This window comes from Taurulus bubalis (genome assembly GCF_910589615.1).
Source record: "Taurulus bubalis genome assembly, chromosome: 17".
In the NCBI taxonomy this organism is placed as follows: domain Eukaryota; kingdom Metazoa; phylum Chordata; class Actinopteri; order Perciformes; family Cottidae; genus Taurulus; species Taurulus bubalis.
The window spans coordinates 1,873,121-1,886,849 of record NC_136605.1 but is presented as its reverse complement, the minus strand read 5'-3'; the positions used below and the strand labels follow the sequence as shown (position 1 = coordinate 1,886,849).

At 43.9% G+C, this 13,729-nt stretch overlaps 1 protein-coding gene across 1 annotated transcript; it reads left to right on the top strand.

The window, feature by feature from the left end:
* Nucleotides 1-810: 810 nt before the first annotated feature.
* Nucleotides 811-9,703, top strand: aoc2 (amine oxidase copper containing 2; the record flags this gene model as incomplete). Its single annotated transcript, XM_079232787.1, has 5 exons — nucleotides 811-2,380; nucleotides 4,004-4,122; nucleotides 6,324-6,490; nucleotides 8,247-8,379; nucleotides 8,467-9,703. 5 exons carry the CDS (start codon nucleotides 811-813, stop codon nucleotides 8,755-8,757), a joined length of 2,280 nt encoding a protein of 759 aa, XP_079088913.1. The 3' UTR covers nucleotides 8,758-9,703.
* Between the last annotated feature and the right edge of the window lie 4,026 nt (nucleotides 9,704-13,729).

Genomic DNA, 13,729 nt, shown 5'->3' with positions numbered 1-13,729 from the left:
TTGGCATTCAACACACACATATATATATATATATATATATATATATATATATATATATATATATATATATATATATATATATATATATATATATTATGCATTATATTAGCTGAGCTACGAATGGTGGTGAGTATGAAAGGCAACGAATAAGAAAGCAGAGAAATTACTGATTAAAATCATTCTAAATATATAAGTTCACTTTTTCAGGACTAAGTTCTGAGATTTGAAAAGACAGAAAAGACAAATGTCCAACCATCTAATAGTTTTCCCTTTAATGACGGCTCTGTTATTTATGGTTAGCATCATGTCCTTCTGGAGGTTCTTCATGTGTTCCAGTCCCAACATTCAGTCCAGGACGAATGTTTTAGCACCAACAGGATATTTAAACCTTCTAAGGGTTTCCTCACCTGATTGATGTATGTTCCACATGATGACACTAGTATACACACTACGTTTGTGTGTGTGTATATATATATATATATATATATATATATATATATATATATATATATATATATATATATATATATATATATATATATACTGTGTGTGTGTGTGTGTGTGTGTGTGTGTGTGTGTGTGTGTGTGTGTGTGTGTGTGTGTGTGTGTGTGTGTATACATAGTGTGTATGTATATATAAAGTTAATATAAAGTTTCGTGCGTAAAGAGTACCGTGTACTCTTGACATTCCGCGTGTGTCCGTCCTGGCGGGGGAGGGGGGGGAGGCGCGTCCCCCTCCAGAGGACGCGCCTCCCTCCCTCTCGCCCCGGCACGGCTCTCTGCCCCCGGCTCCTCAGTCCCTGTCCCGTCATGGTGGAGCGCAGCATGAGCTCCTTCTGGAAGTGGACCCTGGTCCTCTTCGTCCTGGCCTCCATCATCCTGAACGTGGTTCTGGTCGGGCTCCGCTCCGGCCGGGCCCCCAAATGCTCCGCGCGGCGCGTCCACCCGCTGAGGCGCGAGCACGACGAGCGCAGCCGGGCGTTCGCAGACCTGACCCGGGACGAGTACCTGCAGGTCCAGCAGTACCTGCTGGGGCAGAAGGACCTGGACATCTCCACCAACCAGATCACCAAGCCGGCGGACAACTTCCTGTTCCTCATCGACCTGTCGCTGCCCCGGAAGGCCGACGCGCTGGCTTACCTGGACCACAACGGCGCAGACCCGGTCCGGGAGGCCACGGCGGTGATCTTCCACGGGAAGCTTAGCTGCGTGAAGGAGTACGTGGTGGGGCCTCTGCCCGACCCGACCTACCACCGGGACGTGACCCAGGAGCGGTACCGGACCGAGCTGCCCATCACGGCGCGCACGGTCACCATCGGGGAGTACAAGCTGCTGTTCGCCTTCCTGGAGGGGGTCTTCAACGGGCTCGCGACCCTGATGAAGGAGAGCTTCGACGTGGGTCCGGGAAAGAACCTGAACGCGTTCGAGCAGATGCCCCGCGGGGTCCAGTCCGGGGACAGGAAGACCTGGATTTCGTTCTTCAGGGACGTGGCCGGCATGTACATCCACCCGGTGGGCTTGGAGGTCCTGGTGGACCACCAGAGCCTCAACGCGTCCGCCTGGACGGTGCAGCGGCTCCTCTACAACGGCCAGTACTTCAGCAGCGTGGAGGAGCTGCGGCGGGAGTATGCCGCGGGCTCCGTGGAGAAGATCGTGTACAAGGAGAGCCCGGGGCACGGGTCCCTGAAGCCCCGGACCCGGCCCCTGCAGGTGGGCCCGCAGCAGTACGAGGCCGAGGGGAAGCGCTACAGCATCAGCCGGAACCACGTGGTCTACCTGGACTGGAGCTTCGCCTTCGGGCTCAGCGCGCTCACGGGCATGCGCGTGTTCGACGTGCGCTTCCGCGGGGAGCGGGTCCTGTACGAGCTGAGCGTGCAGGAGGCCATGTCCGTGTACGGGTCCGTGACGCCCGGCATGATCCTCACCAAGTTCCTGGACTCCAGCATCGGGATCGGGCGCTTCGCGCACGAGCTGGTCCGCGGCGTGGACTGCCCGTACGGGGCCACCTACGTGGACACGTACCGGTACATCGACGTCCCGGGCCCGGTCCGCTTCCGGAACTCCATCTGCGTGTTCGAGTTGAACACCGGGCAGCCGCTGCGGAGGCACTTCTCCGACTTCTTCCACCACGGATACGGGGGCCTGGTGAACAGCGCGCTGGTGCTGAGGACCATCACGGCCATCGGGAACTACGACTACATGTGGGACTTCCGGTTCTACCAGAGCGGCTCCGTGGAGGCCACGGTGCGCGCCACCGGGTACATCGCCTCCTCCTACCCGCAGGCCGGCGGCCTGAGGCACGGGCATCGGGTGGCCGAGGACACGCTGGGGAACCTGCACACGCACTTCATCCACTTCAAAGTGGACCTGGACGTGCTGGGTGAGGCTGGGGCCCCTAGGGGCCGGGACCCTGTTATGACTCATATACCTGTTATGACTCATAGACCTGTTAGGACTCATAGACCTTTTAGGACTCATGGACCCTGTTAGGACTCATGAACCCTGTTAGGACTCATGGACCCTGTTAGGACTCATGGACCTGTTTGGACTCATGAACCCTGTTAGGACTCATAGACCTGGACTCATGGACCTGTTATGACTCATGGACCCTGTTACGACTCATAGACCCTGTTATGACTCATGGACCCTGTTAGGACTCATAGACCTGCTAGGATTCATAGACCTGTTAGGAGTCATGGACCCTGTTATGACTCATAGACCTGTTATGACTCATGGACCCTGTTAGGACTCATGAACCCTGTTAGGACTCATGGACATGTTAGGACTCATGGACCTGTTAGGACTCATGGACCCTGTTAGGACTCATGGACCCTGTTAGGACTCATGGACATGTTAGGACTCATGGACCTGTTAGGACTCATGGACCCTGTTAGGACTCATAATAATATATGTCATAATAACATATGTCATAATAATATATGTCATAATAACATATGTCATAATAACATAAGTCATAATAATATATGTCATAATAACATATGTCATAATAACATATGTCATAATAATGTCATAATAACATATGTCATAATAACATATGTCATAATAACATAAGTCATAATAATATATGTCCTAATAACATGTCATAATAACATGTCATAATAATATATGTCATAATAACATATGTCATAATAACATATGTCATAATAATGTCATAATAACATATGTCATAATAATATGTCATAATAACATATGTCATAATAATATATGTGGTCACTCACTGACATGTTACAGAGATCATAATGTATTATAATCTTCATGTAATACATTATAATATGTTTTCTTCATAATTATAATATGGTTATACACTATGATCCGATAGTTATTGAGTGCAATAACTTCAGCTATCTGATTTTCTAAATATGTTCTACATAAAGCGGTGCGTTCTTTATATTAAGACCGTTTACATAAAATGACATTAATACAATCGCATTGTATCTCTCTGCTTATATAATTTAATTTATTAATAACGTATTATCATCTTACTTATTATCATCTAATTTATTAATAACTTATTATCTTATTCTCAGCATACAGCAGTTGCATTTCACCTCCAGCAGATAAACAATACAATTGGTGGATGAATAGAGCCCGCCTCCTGCCTGACTTACAGCTTGAGTTAAGGTTATCTTAACGGTTACATCCCTTTAACTTCCACATTTTAACTGTCATTATAATATTGTCACTATAAAGCTGGGTTAGTCTTTCCAACTGAAATGTGCATAAAGTTAATATCAACTATGACTTAAAGGATGCAACATATTTATATTGCAGTTTGCTTTTGAGTTTAATTCATATTTTAATATTGTTGCATAAAGCAGAGTCGGAATGTCAAAAGTCTTTTCCATTATATTTTCAGAGATTGCTTTTAGTGAAAAAGCAAACGCGTTATTGAAGTTTGACCCAATTAATGAGGATGCTCTTGTGAGATTCCCTTTGATTTAAACGGGAATCATAATTTGTGTTATTACCTGGTCCCATGCAGGCGTGAAGAACTATTTCCAGACGAAGGACATGGAGTACGTCAACGTGTCGCTGCCCTGGATGCCCGGCCGCTCCGCTATGGTGCCTCAGCTGGTGGAGCGGCAGCTGGCCACAGAGCAGGTGCTCCTCTCTCTCCTCACCGCCCTTTGCATTGGCTGGCAGTTTGCTTTCAATAGGAGCACAGGGGCCGCCGGAGGTCATGAACCACATTCAGTGAAAGTGTGGAGACAGCAGGCTCTGCACTTTGTTACAAAGAAGCAACCATGAAGTGCTCTACAGTGAAGGTTTCCTCCCAAATACCTTGTCCCACATCATCATGGATACCTGACCTGAAAACAAGTGTTCAGAGATGAACACATGTGTATACATGTGTTCATCTCTGAACACTTGTTTTATTATCCAGGGATTCTAAAAATACCATAATTATACATTTCTCATCATGCTTGATTGCGATATCACATATCATATCATATTCATGCAACCAATGTGTTCATGAATAAATAGTTTATAGAGCACAATGTATTCTTAAGAGCACAGCATTGTGTATCCAGCTCTTTGCTGTTGAAGTGCATCAGACATGTATTTCACTTCTATACATCATATACATATGCAGCATTTCAGGAGAATATTTCTCTTGTCATAAAAATGTAATGCACACAATGAAATAATGCAAGTTTCCCCTCAGCTTGTTTCATACATTTGCATATTCATGTGCAGCACATTTTCTTAATGTGTAATATGTAATGCCGTGTTCACACCGGATGCGGCGCGAATTTGCGGCGCGACCAGATTACATGTAAAGTCAATCCACAGACGCGCTGCGACGCGAATACAGCTCCTGTCTTCCTCTGTTGCTCTGCCTTCAGCCTGCAGCACTGCAGCTGGTTTTAAGGAGAGTTTCATCCAATCAGTTTGTTTTTCTCCTGTGTCTCTATGCCAGCAAAGCAGATTAAGCCTTAGCAGATTAAAGCACACAGAGAGAGGACGCTGTGGTTGATTGTCATGGACTTCAACAAATCAGATCTTTAGTTTAACAAGCTGGGCGTATTCTAGCTTTTACTTAGAACCTCAGGCCTTGCTGGTGGATTTACTGATGATGCCTTTCCCACAGAGGGTTATGGGGGTTATGTGCATCTAGTGAGTGAACTGCTGGTTGTGTTACTGTTGTTACATCTGCAGTCATATGTAATCATAAACAAGCCACAGCGCTGTTGTTGCTGCAGGTGAGTCGGGGCTGGTCCTTCCTCTCCCCTCCATGGTGCAGCAGCTGCTGGAGATGTCTTGTGTGTGCAGAGTCTTAGTGCTGCGGTTTTGTTGGATTGTTTTGTTATAACTAAATGTGACTGGTTGTTGGTTTGGACAACATGCATTATCCGTTAATGACGCAGCAACGGCAAGGTTGGAGGCATGCTCCCCGGAGTGTCCTATTAACCTAATGCGCCCAAAGCCCCCAGCGCCTCATTTTAGAAGTTTTTAAAAACGGCACTTTTATTATCTCCGCAACCACATGGTTGTTTAACTTCTGTTGTCCACACATGACCGTCTGTATGAACGTGTAGTGGGCAGCGCCGTGTTGAGTGGGTCGGTCTGACCCGCCCCTCATACGGCACTGAAGGCCTAGGTCGAAAACACACGGCCCGACACTGCAAACTATATACTGCTGAGAGAATATTGGACTTATCAGGTGGATGAATGTGTGAAGAGGCAGATGTTCACCATAACAACTTATTACTGTGATGTAAATTGAATCAAGATTTAGGACCCGCGAACCATCATTATCATGACGTCAAAAGACATGGCATCACTATCGATACACTGCACATTCTCTCTCTCTTCTCTCTGACAGACAGCTGATGCACACACCACACACACTACACACACCACACACACCACTGCCGTGCCCACATAGCCCCGCCTCCTCTCACTCTAATTACCATCACACATTCTTGGTCCAGCACAGATTCATAAAGAACTGAAAATATAGTGTGAGGATCCACTCATGGGACCCCTACCGAGGCGGAGTGCCGACACCCTCAGGATCCAGGATGAAATGACCTGGTTGTTGCTTCAAACCGGGACTTTGTTGGTGCGGCTGGTTCTGTTGAATTATGTTGTTAATATTGCTGGATATCAGGCAGCTCAAGCCTTTTTAAACATACAACTTATCAAATAGCCCATATATGACGTATTTCTGGCAAACCATGATATACTCATATGTACTGTTCATGGAAATTACAATGTCCTTGTCCACCAGTGTTGCAGCCAGAAAAGTACCTCTTGAACCTTGACTGAAAGACTAATGTCTACTGTGACCCCCACAGGAAGCAGCCCTGCGCTATGACACCAAGACTCCCCGCTACCTCCACATCGCCAGCAACCAGACCAACCGCTGGGGCCACCAGCGCTCCTACCGGCTGCAGGTGTTCAGCTCCCCCGGGGACCCCCTCCCCGAGAGCCAGCCCGAGGAGAGGGCCATGTCCTGGGCCAGGTGAGGCGGACAGCCGAAAACTCATATTGTTTAAAGTTAATGATTGTGAGCTCTTCTTTTGCCTTCATGATTAAAAGTTTGACCAGATATCGAGATGGCAAAATAAAGATACCTGATAGTAAAGTGCACGTCCATAATTTCACAATGATTCATATTTAGACCACTTTCAGTTGCTCTTCATACACTGTCACTGAGCCCCATTAGACCAAACATCACATAGTGATCTCACCTCTATGCAGACGACATACTGGTGTATGCAGCCCTAAAATCTGTGACAGCACTAGTATATCGTGGCGACTGGGTGTGTCGTGACTCTTAACTTATCATTTGAAAAAGTGATGATGGTTCTGTAGTTGTTTGTCCACAGTCCAAATCAAATCATTTCCAACCTTTAAAGATACGGAGAAAAATGGTCTATTATTTCATTTCCCCTCATTTCAGTTCTCAGAACTCTGTGGTTTTGCTGCTACAACTTCCTTGGTCTGGTCAGACCAGTAGCTTATATAAGCTAACATTAGCTACTATTAAAACATTAGATAAGCACTGCTGCTGTTTAACTGACATTACTGAGTCGGTTTCCTGTCATTAGTACTTTTCTACTTTATTCCTATGTTTTGTCTTTTTAATTATATTTCATAAATCATGCTATTAGTCACCCTTGTACATCTGTCTGTGGGATTTATAATATTTTTTTAATGTATTTATATAAATTGGCTCCCGGACCGTGACCTCCAGCATTCAGTGGGGCTTTTTGCAGCCGAGTGTGAAGCAGCAGGGATGAGAGTTAGCACCTCCAAATCTGAGGCCATGGTGCTCTGCCGAAAACCGGTGGATTGCTCCCTCCAGTTGGGGACAAACTGCCTACCCCAAGTGAAGGAAGTATCTCGGGGTCTTGTTCACGAGTGAGGGTAAGGTGGAGCGGGAGATCGACAGGCGGATCGGTGCGATTGCAGCAGTAAAACAGGCGCTGTACCGGTCCGTCTTGGTGAAGAGGAGCTGAGCCGGGAGGCAAAGCTCTCCATTTACTGGTCGCTCTACGTTCCAACCCTCACCTATGGTCACGAACTCTGGGTCGTGACCGAAAGAACGAGGTCTCAGATACAAGTAAGGAGATGAGTTTCCTCTGTAGGGCTCAGCCTTAGAGATAGAGTAAGGAGATGAGTTTCCTCTGTAGGGCTCAGCCTTAGAGATAGGGTAAGGAGCTCGGACATCAGGAGGAGCTTGGAGTCGAGCCGCTGCTCCTTCATGTTTAAAGGAGTCAGCTGAGGTGTTCAGCATCTAGTCAGGATGCCTCCTGGACGCCTCCTACTGGAGGTTTTCAGGCACATCTAACTGGTATGAGACCCTGGGGAAGGCCCAAAACTGGAGGGATTAGATCTCCCGGCTGGACTGGGAACACCTCAGTATCCCAGAATGATCTGAACACGTTGCGGGTGAGAGGAAGTCTGGGTCGGTCTGCTGGGTCTGCTGCCACCGAGACCCCATCTTGGGAAATGAAAGGAATTCCAATGTTTTCTGTCCTGTAAACATGGACTATGACCTTTTTGCTGGCCTCTAGCAGTAGCTAGAGGCCAGCAAAAAGGTCATAGTCCATGTTCTGTCCATATTGGATGCTTCAGCACATGAGTATTTATGTCCAGTGCCATGATCGGGTTGTGCTCCAGAAGGTCTGGTGTGGAGACGTTCATGCTCTTATGAGACACCTTCAGGCCTGGTTCTGCTGGCCACCCAAAGCTTCTCTTCTGGCTGTCTCCAGGTTTAAGGTTGCCATTACCAAGCATAAGGACTTAGAGCAGACCAGCAGCAGCCTGTACAGTCAAAACGACATCTGGTCTCCGGCTGTGGACTTCAGCAAGTACATAGAAGACAACGAGAGCATCGAAGACGAGGTGTGTTGAGATGGAAAACACAAACACAGCTTCATATTTAATTAAACTGAGAGGAATCTGCATGATGTGTATGATAATGTCCCGCAGGACCTGGTTGCCTGGGTGACCACCGGCTTCCTCCACATCCCCCACGCTGAGGACATCCCCAACACGGTAACCGTGGGCAACGGGGGCGGGGTCCTGATACGGCCCCACAACTACTTCGACGAGGACCCGTCCATCCACTCTGCCGACGCGGTGTACATCGCCCCGGGCAGCGAGGACAGCTGTGACAACAACAGGATGGCCTGCCTGGCTCAAGAGGCCTGCAGCCCCGTGCTGGAGCCCTTCAGCTACCACGGCTTCCAGGGGGTCATGAAGTTTGAGGACTCGGACTGATTGCTGGGCACGGCGAGCTGTTGGCACGAATCACTCAGATATGCTTGGGTTTATTTATCCAGCTATCAAGAAACGTGTGTCAATGTTAACGTGTTTATAGAAGCAATCTGGGGCTGCACATTATTTGTGTTATTACATGTGTGAGATGGGCAAGACATTGAGTGAAGGAACTTTTCAACGTTTTGGAAAATGTGCTTTGTTTCTGAAAGTACTGAGCTGGCGTCAGGTCTGGGTTAGCCTAGCTTAGCATACAGACTGGAAGCAGCTAGCCTGGCTCTTTCCAAAGTGAACTACCAACACCTTCAAAATTAACTATTTAACACTCTGTATCTCCATAGTTTCTTCTGTACACAAACATAAATGTGAAAACATACATGTGAGGTTCTGGGAGTTTTCTTAGTGAACAGCTTAGTCCAGCTTTTGGCAGACAGTTACCACCAGAAGATCTCTGCAGCACACACTAGAGACTACACTTGTTTTTCATGAAAATGGGACAGTGTAAAAACTAAAAACTAAAAAATGTAAATTGTGCATTTCTGTGTATTTAGCTGTTCAACACCAGCCTGTCCCACATGGTCGTAATGGACAGTACAGGTGTGTAGGTGAGCTGCCACGGCCTCATTCCAGCGCCGTACTCTGAAAAGAGATTGGTATCAATCTCTTTATTCTTGTTAAGAAAGAAAATGAACGTCTTTCCCAAAATGCTGAACTCTTTTAAAATAGACCCAGTTAATAGAATAACAAGTTACACTGAAGAATATAACCTTTCACTCCTAATTATGTCCACTTTTACAGCAATTTGCTGTTTTCCATTCGTGTTAAATCATGTCACTACAAATATGAGAAGCGTGCTGACACTCCATGTTACACTGTATGTTACATAGCTTTATTTGTTATCAGTTAAATGACATTACATGGAAATAAAGTTACACTTTTTTTTAAGGAGGATCAGTTCATGTTGGCTTTGATCTGGGCAAGAAACATTGTAGATGATTGAGTTCTAGGGACGGTCATATCCATATGTCATCAATCTACCTCTTTGCTCCCATTTCAGATGAATTGATGCATCATCTTCTACATCTTCTTATACATCATTTTATACATCTTATACATCTAATTATACATCATCATCTTATACATCATCTTATACATCATCTTATACATCATCTTATATATCATCTTATACATCATCATCTTATACATCATCTTATACATCTTCTTATACATCATCATCTTATACATCTTCTTATACATCATCTTATACATCTTCTTATACATCATCATCTTATACATCTTCTTATACATCATCTTATACATCTTCTTGTACATCTTATACATCTTTTTATACATCTTCTTATACATCATCTTATACATCTTCTTATACATCATCTTATACATCATCTTATGCATCTTCTTATACATCTTATACATCATCATCTTATACATCTTATACATCATCATCTTATACATCTTCTTATACATCATCATCTTATACATCATCTTATACATCTTCTTATACATCATCATCTTATACATCTTCTTATACATCATCATCTTATACATCTTCTTATACATCATCTTATACATCTTCTTATACATCATCTTATACATCTTCTTATACATCATCATCTTATACATCATCATCTTATACATCTTCTTATACATCATCTTATACATCTTCTTGTACATCTTATACATCTTTTTATACATCTTCTTATACATCATCTTATACATCTTCTTATACATCATCTTATACATCATCTTATGCATCTTCTTATACATCTTATACATCATCATCTTATACATCTTATACATCATCATCTTATACATCTTCTTATACATCATCATCTTATACATCATCTTATACATCTTCTTATACATCATCATCTTATACATCTTCTTATACATCATCATCTTATACATCTTCTTATACATCATCTTATACATCTTCTTGTACATCTTATACATCTTTTTATACATCTTCTTATACATCATCTTATACATCTTCTTATACATCATCTTATACATCATCTTATGCATCTTCTTATACATCTTATACATCATCATCTTATACATCATCATCTTATACATCTTCTTATACATCATCATCTTATACATCATCATCTTATACATCATCTTATACATCTTCTTATACATCATCATCTTATACATCTTCTTATACATCATCATCTTATACATCTTCTTATACATGTTATACATCATCATCTTAATCATCATCTTATACATCTTATATATCATCTGATACATCATCTTATACATCTTCTTGTACATCATCTTATACATCATCTTATACATCTTATCATCTTATACATCATCTTATACATCTTCTTATACATCATCTTATACATCATCATCTTATACATCTTCTTCATCATCATCTTATCCATCATCATCTTATACATCATCTTATACATCTTCTTATACATCATCATCTTATACATCTTCTTATACATCATCATATTATACATCATCTTATACATCATCTTATACATCTTCTTATACATCTTCTTATACATCATCTTATACATCTTCTGATACCTACACACACTACACACAGTTACTACACACACTACACACAGTTACTACACACACACTACACACAGTTACTACACACACACTACACACAGTTACTACACACACTACACACAGTCTACACACAGTTACTAAACACACACTACACACACACCACACACACACTACACACAGTTACTACACACACTACACACAGTCTACACACAGTTACTAAACACACACTACACACAGTCTACACACACTACACACAGTCTACACACAGTTACTACACACACTACACACAGTCTACACACAGTTACTACGAACAGTTACTACACACAGTAATTACACACGGTTACTACACACAGTTACTACACACACACTAAACACACACTACACACAGTTACTACACACACACTACACACAGTTACTACACACAGTCTACACACACACTCCACACAGTCTACACACAGTTACGACACACAGTCTGCACACAGTACAATTCGACACAGGGGCAGGACACAAACAGGGTTTAAATACAAGGGGAGGTGATTGGACACAGCAGGAAACCATCAGGGACAGGGCAGACGATCACAGGGGCAGGAAGTGCAGGGACACAGAGGACACATGAGACAGAACTTCAAAATAAAACAGGAAACAAGAAAAACCCAAACACTGACAAAAACAAAGGCTTCTTTAGACAACAAACAGAAAACACTTGCTTGGCCTTCCTGCAGGTGGTGCTGTTGAAGCATTTCAATGGATTAAAACTAAAAGTGTTATATTGGTTGTGAGATGAGCTCCTTCTCTGTGGACCAGTTCCTCTGCTGCCAGTCATGTGTGTGAAAGCGTGACAGACGTGAGCCTCCAGTCCAGATCCAGATCCAGATCCAGTCCAGATCCAGATCCAGGCCAGATCCAGTCCAGATCCAGTCCAGTCTCTGGTGAGTCCCGAGGCTGTGACTGAACATCTGCTACAGCAACATCCTGAGGAAAGCTTTTCTTGTTTCTGCCTCTCAAACTAAACAGAGAGGTTATTGGCCAAAGAACGGCGTGAAGGTGTGTTTCATTCTCACAAGATCTTGTAGAATTCAATATTAGTGTTGTTCAGTGTTGCTTTGAGGTTCCTTAAAGCATTGTTACACTGACAACATGTTCAAGACACACCCGCCCCGCTCCAACCCACTTGATGGATCCAGGAGGGAACACACTGATTGTTTCTGGGTCCTTCCAGGATGTGCTCAGTGTTTTTATCCCGTCAGATGTTGAGTGAAATGTTTTCTGACAAAGCTTTCATTTTCCACTAGGACTTCCTCTTGCAGGCAGTGACAGGATGTGAAACACAAAGGAGAACAGAGCTCCCTTGGAGAACCCTGGTTATTATAATTATAAGAGAGACTAGTTAACACTCTGAGAGACTAGTTAACTCTCTGAGAGAGACTAGTTAACACTGAGAGAGACTAGTTAACACTCTGAGAGAGAGACTAGTTAACGCTCTGGGAGAGAGACTAGTTAACACTCTGAGAGAGACTAGATAACTCTCTTGGAGAGAGACTAGTTAACACTGATATAGAGACTAGTTAACACTCTGAGAGAGAGACTAGTTAACGCTCTGAGAGAGAGACTAGTTAACACTCTGAGAGCAGACTAGTTAACGCTCTGAGAGAGAGAGACTAGTTAACACTCTGAGAGAGACTCGTTAACACTGTGAGAGAGACTAGTTAACACTTTGAGAGAGACTAGTTAACGCTCTGAGAGAGAGACTAGTTAACACTCTGAGAGAGACTAGATAACACTCTGAGAGAGACTAGATAGCGCTCTGAGAAAGAGACTAGTTAATGCTCTGAGAGAGACTAGTTAACACTCTGAGAGAGAGACTACTTAACGCTCTGAGAGAGACTACTTAACGCTCTGAGAGAGAGACTAGTTAGCGCAGAGCGAGTGATAAAACCAGAAACTAAGATGAGGAATGAAAAGGGTTTGACCACAAAATCATGATCATTTCCAGTGAGAGATAATTACGTCGGTAATTTCCCGACGCAAGACAAGTTCTCTAAACATCATGGAGGAGAAAAATGACGTAGAAAAGATGGACAGAAGCAGTGAGAGCACTTCTTTACATCGTTGGCTGCGTGTCATCCTCCACCTGCTTTCAACCAGCAGTCAGTGTTATAGTCCGTATGTGCGTCCAGTTCAAGGGTGTAATTAGGCCCGACGCGCAGTGACTAGTTAACGCTCTGAGAGACTAGTTAACACTCTGAGAGAGACTAGATAACGTTCTGAGAGAGACTAATTAACGCTCTGAGAGAGACTAGTTAACGCTCTGAGAGAGACTAGATAACACTCTGAGAGAGACTAGTTAACGCTCTGAGAGAGAGACTAGTTAAAACTCTGAGAGAGACAAGTTAACACTCAGAGAGAGACTAGTTAACACTCTGAG